The sequence below is a fragment of the Calliopsis andreniformis genome, chromosome 3 (assembly GCF_051401765.1).
Source record: "Calliopsis andreniformis isolate RMS-2024a chromosome 3, iyCalAndr_principal, whole genome shotgun sequence".
Classification (NCBI taxonomy): domain Eukaryota; kingdom Metazoa; phylum Arthropoda; class Insecta; order Hymenoptera; family Andrenidae; genus Calliopsis; species Calliopsis andreniformis.
In genome coordinates, this window is record NC_135064.1 from 24,720,516 (window position 1) to 24,736,761 (window position 16,246).

Genomic DNA, 16,246 nt, shown 5'->3' on the forward strand with positions numbered 1-16,246 from the left:
CGGCGATAGATCAAGCGGAAAGTTTTATCGGGCGTCGCGAGCGCGCAGTTAGACGGGTGAACGCGTGGCCCGTTTCGAAAAAAGTGTCACGGCACACAGAACACCCGCGCGTACACACAAACGCACGCCCCTCCGCGCCGGTGTATGGAGAATCTTTGAAGCGACGTGATGCGCGGCGGGATTCGACGCGTGAAGAGTCGTTGGGACGCGTCGCGTCTGAAAAGTCGCTCCCGCGGAACAAAAACCGATCCCCGTGTGCAGGGGGGAGCAGGGCCGATAAACCGGTTGGAAAAAATAATTCTGGCGCGCGTCGATAACGCCTCGCGAACGGCAGGAATGGAAAACAGAAAAGGGTGTTTCTTTGGTCTCGCGGAAAACGCTTTTTATCGGCCGTGCCCCCGCGTTTCCCGTCTGTCGGGGACGAGACAAAGGGATGAGACGACGAATAAAAGGGGAAAAAAGAGTTAGCTCGGCGAAGAAGAAGAAACACAGACTATTACTTTTTAATATATCGTCGCTTTTTATTGCGCTTTAATCGTTCCCTATTGTCCGACGACGTCGACGGCGACGAGGATGAATGCGGTCGCGGTTCATGCGCGGCCAGATACCATACGATGAAATAAAAAGGGAAAAAGGGAGAAAGTCGGGAGGGGGAGAAACGCGGCTTCTGCGCTCGGTAACCTCTTAACAGAGCGCTCTGACATTGCGGTAAGTGCAAGATAAAAAGAAGAGGGAGGGTAGAGCGTAACGGGGACGATATTAAAAACGAGGATGGGGTAGGGAAAGGGGTGGAGAGGGGGGAGAAATCGGTAGGAGTGTTTTCGTCACAGCGCCAAGGCGAGGAGAAATGACATTACATACCGTGAAGGCGCGATGCAGAAAAAGCTCTCGAGCTTCGAGCAACGCTTCGCGCCCCCGTCGACGACAGCCCGACGACGACTACACACCGACATAGTCGACGACTGCAAAAAACCGCTTGAAAAGCCTCCGAGCTCGAATGATCGCCTGGATCCGAGGCGAGAGCGCGCGCCCGCACGCTCACCGATTACGTACAAGCGCCCGCGACGTTTACGCGCACAGAAGTGCTCGTCTCTACAGACCTCGGTGACTACGGCCAGCTGAGAATACTAGATATGCGATTCGATGATTCACAATCGACGTGACCGTAATGACTGTTCATTGTTAAATGCGTAGTCGCGGAGTTTAATGGCTGTGATTGATGCGCGACCTTTTTGTGTGTGAAAGTAAGTAAATACGAAAAGCTGGTGATATTATTGCTGTTATTATTGGGAGTGTGTATTATATTCATTTTCAGGGAGTTTTTGGAGGAATACTCTGTGGTGGATATTTGATATGGGTTTTTGCAAGCTTTTGTTTGACTACTGATTTTAGGTTTCAATGAAATTAACGATGCATTGGTGGCGATCTTCAATGTAAAATATGACCTCTGAAACGTGACTATTGCGAAATCGAATTTTATCTTCACGTGTATATATATATATACCATTATAAAGAATTTTCCAAACAAGTTAATTGATCTTTCCTAAATTTTCATTACTATAAAGTCCTCAATCACTACATTATCATCACTCACTCCAAACTCACCCCTGAGACCAGCCAAAAAGGGTGAGCTCCAAAGGCTCGCTAGGACAAAGTGCAGACGCAGAGTCAGAGAAAACCGACAGCGCGCTTCTGGAAGCTCGCGAGGTCTAGCTCGAAACAAGCGGGCTACAATAGCTTTCCCGATGCCGACGCGTCTATTTACGACGAACTCAGTGGCGAGGTTCCATCGACATCGTCTCCACCCTCCTCGGGTTAATAACAACCACCGCGCGAACGTTCCCCTCTCGCATAAAAACTGATCGTTGGAAACGAAAGATACGAGAAATGACGAGTTCTTCGGGAGTGCGTAAAGTGGCGCGTATACGCGCGTGCTAAAAGGAGGACGTCTGAAGGGGAGACGGGGATCGGCGAAAGCAGGAGCGAGAGAAAGGAAGAGAGACGAGAGCGGTACGCGTCGAGGAACAACGTTTCGATTCGTCTTTTAGCGTGCCGATGATCGTCGAGACGCCTTCGCCGCCGCAAAACCATAATTCCCCATCGGCGAGGAGAAACCTCGGCCGCTTCTGACGACCTCGGTTACTTTTCATCCGTCAAAATTCAACGGGCGCAGAACACACAGAGCGATACGTGTGTGCGGACGCGCCGCGGCGTCGGGGGGAGAAGGGGGTAGAAGGAGGGTGGAAGGGGGGGAGGAGGAAGAAGAGCCGCGAGGAGGACGGAAGCAGGAAGGGGGATGAGCGGGTATCGAGTGCAAGAGGAGGACAGACGTTTGAACACGGTACACGGCGCGAAATGCTCTTCACTGATTTCCTTCTCTAAATATGGCCGCCTTCGTACATCCTCTCTTTCTCTGCGCCCGAGCATCGCCGCGCGCCCCCTTTCCGATAACCACCCATAACCGCCCCTGCTTGCCCGAGGTTCTACTTGATTGCCAAGGCGTCTTAACCTCGGCCTCGTCTGGTCCGCGCGGACTCGCGCGTCTGCCTCTCGGCGCCGCGGGAAAAACCGCCGAGACGGGCCTATAAGAGCGGCGAGCTCGCGGCGACAGCCAACCTGCGCGCGGAAAAATCGCTGGCGACGCCCAGTGGGCGAATAAAGAGGCGTAATCGTGAACGAAAAAGGCCAATCCTGCCGGAAGAGCGCGGCCACGTCGACCAACTGGCTTCCATATGGCGCGAACGGTGACAGCCGAGCATTAAGTCCGCGCGGACTGCTCCCCACGACCTTTATTATGCCTTTCTACGTGCCGGTATACGTGTGTATAGACACGGCTGCACACAGACCTCGACTGGCCTATACTCCCGCTGGGTCTCCTCGAGTTCCGAGTCCCCGTCGCGACGCGGTGTAGCGGCGGCTGGGGGAGGAGTGGAAGGGGGGAACCGAGAAGAAGGAAGAGGCTACGACCCCTGGGGTCGCGGAAGAAAGAAGACAGAGGGGGGAGCGCAGGACGCGGACGGTCACCAAATGAACGAACATTTCCGTGGCACGGGGACCGCGAAAAACGTTCAAACGCGGAGAATGGCGTTGGTAGAGTAGTGGTGCTGCCGCTGATAGTTCCCGAGGTCTGTGTAGTGGTGACGCTCGAGTCGCCGGGGCCACTCCACACGGACTGGTCCAGCCAATTAATACCAACGCCTTTCGCTCCCAGACTCCGAAAAATCCTCTTGTTCCTAGCCGCGACAACGAGCAGCCACGGGCTCCATTCGACGATATCGTTCCCTGGTAGCCCGACCGTTTCGTTGACAAGTGCAACGAAGGTGTTATCCCTCCTCTCTGCCCCGCCTGCCAACCGTGAAAAAGTTTCGTCGAATCGGATGTCGGTCTCGAAGGACTGTACTGGGTGTCCCGGGGTTTATCGATCAAACGAGGGGAGTCTAGACTCTGGCAAGGTAGTAACTAGGGATGTTGGAGTATGTATGTTGAGATGTTTCAGATTTCGAATGTTTGACGTTCGAGTCGGGAAAAGTTTGATCTTTTGCAGCGATCTGGAAGATGAATTAAATTTCGAGTAGTTTGAATTTTTCTACAGTGCAATTGGAGTAGGTTTCTAATATTTTCAGCTTGGAGTATAGCTACTAATTCAAATATTCAAGTGTCTACCTGTTCCCAACGAATTCAATTCTCAACTAATTTTAAGACTTATCTTCTTTGCCTTCATTTATGAATTTCGAAGTACCTATGATAAAACACTAAACTGTATATTTGCAAAATTGTTAAATTAGAACAGTATGTAGTTTAAAGAGTTCTGAGTCGTTATTCCACATTACTTCCAAATTAGATATCTGTTATGTAAAACGCTCTAACTACTTATTCAACCAAATCAAATTTCGTCGAAGATGCTAAACGTATCAAAGTTCGATATTCGAGTACCTACTCAGCTGGATTCAGATATTTCAATTTCTCTCTTATTCTCATTCTATGTACACGTATAACTTTTATCTGTGTACTTGTATCGTAAAAGAACGTTCCACACCTATGATCTTCCTCGAGTGGAAAGCTTTGAAGCGAGACGAAGAAAAGAGAGAATCCAGTTTACTTGCTAATGAAATTACTCGTGCTCGATTCCGTTAAGCTATTCGAATCGATCCCACGCTATCGGCCGATTATGGACTTATCGCGCGAATCGGAGCTACGAGTTCGCGTTCCACGCGCAAGTTGTTCGATTTAGCTGGCGGCTCGGGTTAGCGTCGAAGTTTTCGATGATGTCGAAGGGCAACGCTAATAAAGCTCGGGGGGACAATTGCGACGCGTCGGCGCCGGAATCTAACGAATACGCCGACGCGGCCAATTATATCGTTACCGAGGGTATTTACGAATGTGGCGACGCGCGGACGGCCCGCTTTGGGCGCGACCCCCCTGAGCCCCTCGATGAAATCGCGAAAAATCGACCGATACGAGGCGTGGCAACCTATTATCCCGAAAATAAAGCGAAAGAAGAGCTGTGAAGCGATTCGCGATACGCGCTCGGCTTGTTATTTTCGAGAGCAGCTGAATTCGATATATGGGATGTCCTAAAAGTATGAGATTAAATTAGAGTATGATGACCTGTTCTGTTACTGTTCTGTATTTTAAGCGGGATTTTTAAGCTGCGAATATATTCTTATTTTCGTATTGGTGAATGGAATAGGAATTTATATTAGTAGATAGATTGATGGTACGAAATGATAAGTAATAGATTTCTATTTTTTCAGGCAAAATATGCAGAGTGTCTGAAAATACATGGCCCTAATTTCAGAGGTCAGCATATGATATAAAAATAGAGAAAAAGATTTGTGTAAATAGGTATTTTAACTGGCACTGTTTCCAAATGACAGGTTGTTTCGTATTTCTGATTAACTGCAGCTATAAACTGAGCTAATGCAGTCAATTTCACTCAACTATTTATTAGTAATATATAATGCCTCATGTGTGGTCTCTCTAACTATAAACTCTTTCATAACATTCTATAAATCACTTTAGTCCGTTCTCTTGACACGAACAGTATTTTAAGTATTTTCTTTGACGAGAAAATTCTATGAAAATATTATGCAAACTTGTAGAAACATTTTTTATTATTTTTATGCCTTTAATTCAACTCTGAAATTATGTTCGTAACACCAACATCGGAACTCGTAAAACACTGCAGTAAATAAAAAAATATGATATAATAAGTCCTAAGAGTGATAGACTGATGACGATAATTCTTTCCCTCATTTAACAAATATGTATAAAAATAAATCATCAAGACACTTCTACAATATCGCATAACAACAGGTACACAATATCATGCAAAAAAGTCAAGCAAAAATGACCTCGATTCCCGCAACAAAAATGTCAGACAAGAGAAATCTGTTAGCGGATTTATCGGAAGCTGACGAACCTATGTTTACAACATTTTATCCAGCAAATTGTGACAACTCATCCCCACGATGAACACCCCATATATATGTTTGACGTATCAATAAATTATAATGAATTTTGGCACGAGGAATGTTAACAGGCGTCGCCGCGTGTTCATAAAATTCCGCGCGCGAGCACGCCCGTAACGCGCCGCGTTCTCACGAGCGAGCTCTGTCAATGCGCATCGTTTCGCCCGATATTTTAGGGAATTCCAATGGGTTCCATCGCGACCGGTCCAGATTAAATTAATAATCGATTTTACAACGGGGGCCGATTTATTAGCCGGACCCCGACTGTTGTACATAAAACTGCACTTATCCTTCTCCCTTTTCCCTGCCTTCGGGCCACCCTTCTCGCCCCAGAGCCCGCCCTTCCGCCCCTTCTTTTCCTCCGTACCCGGAAATTCCGTGTCCCCTTCTCGGCTCCTGACCGACGCTCTTTCTACCGGAGATTTCGATCGATCGTTTTCAATGCGGTGTCATTTCGACGAGGGCCACGTCGAGCGAACACTCTCGACGCTTAACGATCGTTTTATAAAATGACGTGACCCTCGTAATTTCATTATGCCTTAATCCGGCGGGCGCTCGCGTTTCGACCACGGTTGCCGCGAGAGAAAAAGAGAGACTCGACGAATAAACAGGGGTGGAAAGGGTCGAAGAGGGGGATGGAGGGCGGGGAACGGTGAAAAAAAGGGGAAAGGGAAGGTAGAAACCTCTCCTCGATATTCAAGAGTGGCACTCGCAATATTAACGAGCGCCTATTAGCGAGTGGCAACCGGTTGAGGGAAGGGAAATCCGTTTTGCCTTTCTTTCTCCGCTATTTCCCTCTCCTTCCCGTCTAAATACAAGAAGGGTTGGCGCGAAGCTTCCCCCGCCCGACCGCGCCCATTAAATCATCCACCCTGCCTGGCTCTTCTCCGTTCTCGTTTTACGAGACCGTTTTTTAATTCGAACGTCCCCTCGCCACGGCGTTCAATCTTATCGCGCGATAGACAAACTAAATGTCAAGCACGACACGGCCGAGACGTGCCTTAACAAATGTATTCCGATGGTGGCGGCGTCGTTCGCGCCCTGAAGAACTTTGCCGAAGAGGAGCGAGGATGCAACTGGTTAGCGCGCTATTTGAAAAGTGACACAACTTAAAGAGAGAAGAATGCAGACCATAACCTACCATTTAACGTAATTCTTAATAGTATTTTCTTGTTATACTTGTCATCAATTTTATCTAGAATAAGAGTACGACATCACTAACGGTTTTAAAAATTACATGCTCGCAGAAATATGTAATTGCATAGACATTACAGATCAAACAGAAGTAACCCTTTTCCTGTGAAACGCCTCAGACAAGTCTACAAGACTGACCGAATATTTAATGGACTTTCGTGTCTCATGTTTTGAAATACCTTCCTCAGATTTCTCAGAAAATCATTGGTTTTCGAGCGTCCTCTGCGATTTTTAGGCGGCGAATATAGGAAACGCAATGTTTCCGTCACTGACGCTGGTAATAGTAGCAAATGAGAAAATATTCCTACCATACCACCCGATGTACAAGATGTCCCACTAAACTATTCTCCTTATTCGTTTCAATTATAATTTCAAATAAATGCTATTTACAGGAGTGGCTATTTCAACGATCTTCTCAAGTATACGCAGTAATTGAAATATGTTAATTCTGAATTACTTTTTTCTAGGTCTAACTTTTTTTTTAAGCATTATGTTGGCAATACTTTGTTAATTGCTTAAAATAAATGAACTTTAATATTCATCAATTCTTAGACAACAATTATATAATTAGATCTATGCATTCAATGAAAAATGTATTATCAAGTTATGAAACATTCTTCATTTTAATAATACATATACATTTCACTATTTACAACGATGTGGAAATGCAGAAAAAGTGTCTAATCATCAATGTACTAAGTAATTTGACTACAGAAGGAAATTCTTAGGAATAAATGCAACTTTTGTAGAATTACCATTGACTGTCTTACATACACGTACATAAACAATTGTATCTGATTAAAGTTCTGTACATATTTCAACTTACCTCAAATAGAAGTGCAGCTTATGAATCGTAAATACAATTTCTGGCATCTGAGAGAGATAAGTTCTGATTTCTTCTTAGTACACTCCACTTATTTCACTTTTTATAAAACACTGCGTAAAAACGTCAAGGAAATTATCCTTACAGTTTGCCGAACGCGCGTAAGCTAAGGACGCTATAATTTTCTTGAAGCGTTTCAACAGTGCTACCTATAAACGAAATCATGAACTAAAAAGTTATACATTGCGATCAATTTAGAAATTCAAATCTATACAGCCATAATTACACGCAATAACAATCAATATGATTTCTTAAAGCTAAAGCCGTAAAATTACTTCAGTTACTTTATTAACATTATATATGATCTATCAAATATTTTCTACTCGATGTTACTTAATATTAATACGAATGCATTTTTCATTTTTTTATTAGGCTTTTTGCTAGTTTTCTCCTTGTTGGTGACCAACTGCAAATTGCTTGTCAGTTAGAGTGATTGAAATTATTTCGTGTGTAGAGGCTTTGTCAGAATTTTACATAAAGTAACGGGTATTTTGATTCGTATAAAAGATTCGTCCCTGAATTAGCAACGTTGGCATTAATTGAAATCAATTATCTACATAAACCATACAAAGATGTATTATTTGGGTAAAGTTTTATAATGCATTAATCAACAAAGCTTACGGGGTATAAACTATTGTCTTAAATGACGAGTGATTACAGTGGAACGTATTAAATCAGAGCTAATCGTTTTTAAATACCATCGATAGTTTAACATTTTCCTCTTTCTTTTAAATTCAATATTGAACTATGAGTTATTACAGGTGATATTATTTCGAAAGTGTCATCGATATTAAACGGACAGAATTTGTATTAAAAAAAATCATTTTAATATCGACGACACTTAAATAGCGTGTAGAATATATGCATAGGTCACAAGATAATAATTAATACATATCACCATCTGTATAATACCTACACAGGTGTCATTTGAGTAAGAATACACTTTGTTTACATAACAATAATTCTACGAAAAAACGCGCCTTAATAATAAAAGTTCTGATATAAAGGGCGTCTTCGGGGTTAATTTATGCTTAGAGTACGACGGGAGAGAGCAAGGGTAGCTAGTTACCTGTAATTTTTAATAACACAAATGATACAGTATTAATTATTTAACATATTTATACATTGAAAAATCATTCCATATAGTTCGTAAAACTACAGCCTATGTAGATTAAACAAATAGTTTCCATAATATTATTGTGTGATATTATTCAAAGATACGTTTAAATTTATCAATACCATTGTGTTCCACTAAACTGACGTATAGAGATACTATTATTATCGTGATATCTATGATTACAAATTATGAATATATCTGGTATATTCCTTGGTCGCTCTGTAATTTCTCAACTTTTGTTTTTGCTACCTCGTTTCTCCTTTACAGATACTCTAAGCCATTCGTAAATTATATCCTTCTTATAAATTATTACTTCGGTTGTTTATCTTGATCCGCGAAATATTTAGTCGCGTTAGGGAAACGTAAAGGATCGGGGAAGTCTGGTGTCCCGTATCTGCGTGGGTTCAAGCAGTCTCTAATTGCTTGTCCAAATGCACGTCTGACACCAGGGTCTACGGCCACAGCAACCGCAGCACCTTCGACCTCTTCGACACCCGCTCGTGACACCCCTTCTCGTACTAAACGTTCCATAGACGCCGCTATTGCTGAATGGTTAGGGGTTGGACTGACTAATAGTCTTGGTTTTTGTTGTTCTATTAGTTTACGACGTTTGGTAGGCAATGTACCCAAATAGGCGTCGCTGAACGTTGCCACACCACCGTTCATTCCTTGCATCTGTAATTGACGACGTTGCCTCACGCCATCTCGGGCAATAATTGGTAACCAATCCTAGAATTAACAATTTCTTCTAGTTCTGTTTTTTTTAGAATACATTATATGCATACAGGAATTTAAACTTACGGAAGGTAGTGCTTCGTGGCCTGGAAATGTTTCTGGAATTTCTTCCCCGTCATCTGGTGAAGATGCCTCAAAGCTTGTTTTTTCTTCTGCTACATCAGTCTCCATAGGCTGTGATAATAGGAATTTTTTTAAATTTCGTACTCTGTTGTTTGAAGAAGATAATCATGTCCTATTTTTATATGAGCTTACCTCCGCATCGGGTTGTGTTTGTGAAGGTTGATGTGCTGTAGCTGAAGGCACTGTAGACTGTTGAGAAGGTACATTTTTGTAAATTAACAGTGGAAGAATCTCCGAGTCCGGTGGCTGTGCGAAGTGTAGCAGATAAGCACGATACGGGCCAGTAATTGTATTGAACAGCCAAGGACGTAATATAGGATTACGTCCTAACATTAAACTCTATTCAACATACAAATTGGTTATATAAGTATTGAAATTAAGAATGTAGTTGAAGGGCTCGATGCAAAAACCGGTCTGCTCCAGTTTTTAACAAAAAGAGGACTACTAAATACTACACGTACATTAAAATCCGCACAAATAGTCTTTTTTGTTAAAAATTAGAGCTGACCTGTTTTTGCAGCGATAAAATAATTTTGTGAAAAAAGATTACCATTGAACGTGTGACAAAAGCTTCCAATCCTGCCTGACCACCACGAATGGAATATCGAAGTACCGCACATAATTGCCTTCCTGCGTTGTTCACGATATTGATAGTTTCTTGTCCAAATCTTGCATCGGTAACTTCTATAAATAAAAGCTAATATATAATACTGCAATTATAATTAAAATTTGATTTTCTACACGGTTTTGTGAACTACGAACCACTATCAAATAGTAATTGTAGTATTTCATTGGCATGGCGACGAAGTACAGCTTCTACAGTTGCACAGATATCTACACATAAACCATTTCTACTACTAGTCTCCTCTTCTGGCATAAATAAATTCTGAAGGTGTGGTCCAAGGTTTGAAAACACTCGCTCTATTACTTGCTCTTGTAGCACTGCCGGTGTAGATTGTGGAAAATTATTTTGGAAAAATTCTTGCAACGGTCTTCTTAAATTCGCAATTGGTTCCGAATTTCCAATTTGTAATCTTAATAAATCCATCGACGTTATATTTTGTAACTAAATAGTTTTGAAAATAGAAATTATTTGATATTTAGTATACATACAAAATGTTAAGTATATATTCAGATTTTGTGTAAATATATTAACTTACTATTATTATTGATAAACTCGCGAAGAAATTTCCTTCATTTGCTAAGTCTTGTGCCGAGAAAAATGATGCAAAGGGAAGCAGAAGCTCTGCCAGGGTAAGAGCTTCTTCAACGACATTGCCGTTCCTACTAATAGAACATAATACGAAAGTTGGTACATGATTTAATAAATAGACAATCTAAGTAAGCGAAAAATGTCAATTGTACCTATTTCCTCCTATAATTCCCACATGAACATTTCGGTTATTAAGCATCTGCATTATATTTCCTAAACTTCCCGCTATATCTGCATCTACAATCAATGAAAAAGTATGTATAGTAAAAGAAAAAGAAATTTGTACATCCTTAGTTCAAAACAAGTAACAGGTATAATTTGTAATGCTTACTGTTACCGTTAATGCTTATACTAGCTTGATTACTTGCACCTCCTACCATTTGTCGCAATAAGTTCGCGAACTGAGAATTTGCACTTGGAGTTTGTGATGTTGTTACAGGCGTTGTTGTGTTCGTAGAACTAGTATTACTAGCCGTAGTCGATGTCGTCGCTGAAATGATTAATTTCATTAATACATATTTCTAATATGCTAACCAGCAATAAAATTTATTGCTTATAATATTTAATTAAATAAACCTGTTTGTGCTTGGGACTGAGTTTCTGTCGTAGGTGCTTGACTGGTCCGTGTTCCCTGTGATGTAGAAGTGACAGTACTGGAAGTTGTGGTCGAAGTACGACGAACGTGGTGTGAATTACAAGGAAGGAACGGATCAAAATCCAGTCCTTGTCCCATACTCATCCCAACACCTAAAGGATGAGTCTGTTGATGAAATATGTGCGGTCGTGACGTACTTCTGGTTTGTGTGGCCGTAGTAGGATGGGTATCAACGTTGCTTCTACAATAGAAAATACAATTGAAAACGATTAGAAGTATTAGAAATGATTACAATAGAAAAATTTTCTTGCAGTAATCATACCGTGCTTGTGTACTTTGTCCAGCATTTGTATTTCCATCGAGCAGCGAAACTGATGGTTGTCCACCTGTTGAGGAATTTGGAATTGCGATTGTCGTACCGATACCACCGCCTTGTACCATGTGACCAGCAACACTTTGCATTAAATTTCGTATGAAATCAGTCGGATGTGCAGAACCCCAAGGGAATGTACCAGTAGCACCACCTACTCTTCCTGCAAACAGAATGTATAGATAACATTGAAAATATCCATTTTTTAGATCTTCAATAATGATATTCTTTTATTGAGAACACACCACTGTTATTGTTATTGTTGTTATTGTTTTCACCAGCTTGACTTGGTTCGCTTCCCGATGCAGCGTCCATAGTACCTTCAGGACTAACTTCCATCAGCACTTCAACGTTATTTGGTAAGTTGAAAACTGTACCTGGAGAATGATTTTCATTTTGTTACCTATTATTTTATTTCATTCTAAATGTAACAGAATTATGACACGCACCAAATGGAGATTGTGACTGTTCTTGTTGTTCTGCTTGTTGCTGAGTGCCAGCTTCAGCCTCTGCTTGCTGATTGCCTTCTTCAGTACCAGCTTCATTTGTTTCTAATTGTGCAGATCCACCCGCATTGTCGCCATTTTCTTCGGCACTGTTATTGTTATTTGCGTTCCGACCATGTAAACTGATATGTGCCTAATAGAAACACATTATAGAATAATCTCGTTACGCACGGTACCGAATTCAAGTGTTACAGTGATCCGATATTATCCTCACCTCTACCTGAATTGGTATTCCGGGTTGTAAAATAGCCGAGTGCTGAATAATGATTGGTCTACATCTCAAATTTCTAGGTGGCTGCTGGCTCATATCGACAATTATGTCGCTCAAAGCATGACAAGCATGAGAAATGTAGTGTAAACTTTCACTGACGCCGTCTACGATTCTCTGATTTTCTTCTACACCTTCAGGTCCTGCCTAGATATTAACGAGTGTTTTATTTCAAACTTTTCTGAAAATAAACCAATGTATATCTGCATCACATCTTGAAAAATAACATGCACTTACTCCTGGAGGTAAAGAAGGATCCGCGAGCATAAGTACGCAATAACGTTCTAAGTAAGGTCGTAAACGATCATGAGTATTTGATAATCTGTCTAATAATTCCGCCATTTGTGGAGGTCTTGGAAGCCTGAAAATTATGAATTCATGAATCACGTATCACAATCGAATAAAATTGCGACTTTCAAATTATAAAAAGCATGTACGAAATGATAATTATTGTGATCTAAATTCTTTATTACTTAATTGCCTATTATTGTCAAATGTTCATGCTTACTGTTCAGATTGTGATGGTTGTGACTGTTGTGCATCTGACCGATTCTCTTCATTAGCATTATTTGCCTGTCTTGCCTCAGCACCTTCATCACTTCTTCCTATTTTAGAAATGTAAAATTATAAATAAAAATATGTACAATATTTTTACTTATAATTTGCATATATGTACAAACCTCTGTTTGTTGTGCCATTATTTACTTGCATACCCATAAAGTTTGCTGCAACTGCCTCTGGTATTATGCCAGCACAAAGTGTTCTTCTAGGTCTGTTATTATTATTTTTAAAAAAGCGGGGTTTATAAGTATTATAATTTATAAATGAATGATTTATTTGTACTATTATAAGAATTATAATTACCGCGATGCAAATCCTCTTTCACTTGATTGCCCACTATTATCTGATGTTGATACTTGTTCGGAGCTTGACTGTTGTGGTTGCTGTGTTTGTTGTACATCTGACTGACTACTGTTAGCATTATTTACTGGTCCTGCCTCAGCACCTTCAGCACTATGATTAAAAAAAGACGTAGTTCATATTTACGAACACTATAGTTTATAAACAAATGCGTTACTTATACTACTACAATAATCATAATTACCGTGATACAAATTCTCTGTCACTTGATTGCCCCTCATTATTTGATGTTGACACTGGCTCTGGTTGTGACTGCTGCGATTGTTGTGTTTGTTGTGATTGTTGTGCATCTGACTGATTATCGTCAGTAGCGTCATTTCCTGCTCCCAATTCAGAACCTTCATCACCAATTCCTTTTTTTCCAGTTTACAAGTGTAAATAGAAATACATTCTATGATTCTGTGTAAATTGTCTGTATACAAACCTCCAAGTAACGTGACATAAGCTGTTGCAATAGCAGTTGCGAGAGCCTCTGCTAATCTGGCACCAACATTCGCTCTACCTTCAGTATTACTGAAAACAATGAGCAGTTTACAAGTTTATTCTACCATGCTGTATTAATATTATATTGAATTATTATTTTTATTCACAACTGTTCTGGTTCTAGTTGTTGAATTTGCACTTCCTGGGCTAGTGGTGGTTGATTATTTTCTGCTGGAGGAGGATTCAGGGAACAGTTGGGATTATCAAGTCTGTCCATAAGTCCATTTGCACGATCAAGCATTCTCCTTGCAACGATTAAGCGACTGTTGGACAAACTGTTGCTCAATTGTGGTACTGGCAATCCTATTGGAAGAAATGAAACAGGAAAAACAAATTGTTAAGTATACGAATCACATTGTATATGAATATTAATTATTATACCATGTCCTTCTACAAATTCTGCTGGTACTGCCATTGCGCCCAAGTACATGGCATTACCTCGTACTTGGGTACGAGTGAGCCGGTAATGTGTTCTCTGTGGATTCTGCCAATTCTGCGCGTTATTCTGACTCTGACTTTGACCTCCATCATTTCTTCGTTGACCAGGCCTAGGTGGTGCTCGCTGCACCAAATGTATAACTTTTCCATTGACATCTAAATTACAAATATTCAAATTATTGTGTAGTTCTGAATTAAATGCATGTACTGCTCGTCCATAAGAAGTTGGCAAAGAAATGTGGGTCTGATTTGTGTATAGATCCGCATTCCACTTCAGATGCCGATGTTCCTGATTTTATGCTATCCCATTAGCCAATTTTTCACAGACGAACAGTACCTTTGAATACTTTTCCTTACCATAATCTTTTAACTTCTTTTCATCTTGAAGAACTCTGCCACAATAAATAAGTCTCTGTGAATCTGCTGGTACAGCCACTGAATCTGCTATATGTTCTTTGAAACCTCGTACTGTGATTTGCTATAGAAATAAAGTCAATTATAATGTTTTACTATAACTAAAAGTACTTTCTACTAATTATTTGATACTTAAATACATTTCTTGTATGTCATGTTAACCATATGTTGTTAATATTAAACAAGGGACAAATAAATTCTATATTACTGCTCCTTAAATTTCATACTCATCTCTATCATTACATCATACATTTACATTTTTTATAGAAACAAAAAAATCTTTAGATCTAAAGCATTACAGTCTTACACAATATTATGATCATATTGATAATGGAAAATTGTCTAAGTTAAACATTAGATATGAGAATCACCGAAATGAAAAGACATACATTTGTAACGGACATATTAATAATTCCAAAAGTCATGCAAGAGAGGTTAGCTATCAAAAATATCACAGAATTATGCACAAACGCAATAAATTTCTCAATATACATCATCCGTACGAAAACAGTTTCCAGAATATGAATGAACTAATATTGCGAAGCATTGCATTAACAGTCAGTAGACACGCCACTGGGGAAGTTGCAGGCAATAACATCGTTCAAGTCACAAACAAGTAGCTGTAGTATTCGGTATCGAGAAAGTGGGCTGAAAAAAGCGAACACTTACGTCGTCTTCCAACGAGAAGGCGTGATTTTGTGAATCCAATGTTTTCACCGTAAGATCAATCATCGTGAATCGGCCGTAACTGACACGACACAGCTAAAATTCAGGAAAATGAACGACAGATTAGAGGCGGGGGGTACGTAATATAGGATCGTCTCGGTACACTCACGCAAACACGCAGGTATGACTGTAAACGACACTCGATGTTACTAACGAGTTAGTAACGAAGAAACTGTTCGAGGTCCGAATCGCGCAGAAACGTTTGATTTTCACGTAAATCGAGTCGTGGTTATCAAGAAATTACGTAATTAAATTCTATCGCACCGATTTTACCGTTTATTCGTTTTTTCAATGAACTCACCGATGAAATTTAATTGCGACGGCCGACACGATACACGTTATTTTACCCAGAATTCGCTTCACCAGCGACACCGTGCAAGTCTTGCCAATTATCAAGCAAATTATTCCCTAGAAATATTCTGTAGGTTCGAATTTGCCAAGAATCACTAGTTTCCTGTAATACCCTGCGATCACGAAGTTTTTCTTGCTTTGGTTAGATGGCGTTACCAATCGAAAGATGAATCGATTAAGATCCATTGATTTGAATCGATGAATCGAGTGTTATCTTTCTTGTAACACAGAAGAGAGGATTTGATAAGGAATAGAGTAAAGAAACTAAAAAATAGTAACAAGGTACACTAGTAATGCAACAAATTTTCTACTGCCTTATAGTTAGGTTTAATGATTACCTTTTTTATGTAGAAATAATTATAGTCCAGGCACAAGAGCTAGTTCCAAATGTGTCATTACCTGCAAGTTGTTTGCAATATTCACTTCTGTGTCAACAGG

The 16,246-nt window shown here is 40.7% G+C and overlaps 1 protein-coding gene across 10 annotated transcripts; it reads right to left on the reverse strand.

Annotated features, from left to right (window-relative positions):
• Window positions 1-7,818: 7,818 nt before the first annotated feature.
• LOC143177027 (uncharacterized) lies at window positions 7,819-15,816 on the reverse strand. Of its 10 annotated transcripts, none has more exons than XM_076374779.1 (24): window positions 15,759-15,816; window positions 15,401-15,493; window positions 14,675-14,795; window positions 14,318-14,473; window positions 13,987-14,182; window positions 13,821-13,909; window positions 13,581-13,749; window positions 13,340-13,489; window positions 13,156-13,247; window positions 12,984-13,080; window positions 12,713-12,836; window positions 12,422-12,622; window positions 12,151-12,340; window positions 11,947-12,078; window positions 11,654-11,864; window positions 11,313-11,572; window positions 11,068-11,226; window positions 10,889-10,973; window positions 10,684-10,810; window positions 10,286-10,589; window positions 10,074-10,207; window positions 9,656-9,862; window positions 9,467-9,574; window positions 7,819-9,394 (listed from the first exon to the last, which is right to left on the reverse strand). In XM_076374779.1, the coding sequence occupies exons 2-24, from the start codon at window positions 15,461-15,463 to the stop codon at window positions 8,975-8,977; spliced, it is 3,795 nt and encodes a 1,264-aa protein (XP_076230894.1). In that variant the 5' UTR covers window positions 15,464-15,493; window positions 15,759-15,816; the 3' UTR covers window positions 7,819-8,974. The 10 variants fall into 10 exon arrangements, with proteins under 10 accessions (XP_076230894.1, XP_076230893.1, XP_076230886.1 ...); XM_076374778.1 differs by having other exon boundaries at window positions 13,581-13,716; window positions 13,990-14,182; window positions 14,261-14,473; XM_076374771.1 differs by having other exon boundaries at window positions 13,990-14,182; window positions 14,261-14,473.
• Window positions 15,817-16,246: the final 430 nt, after the last annotated feature.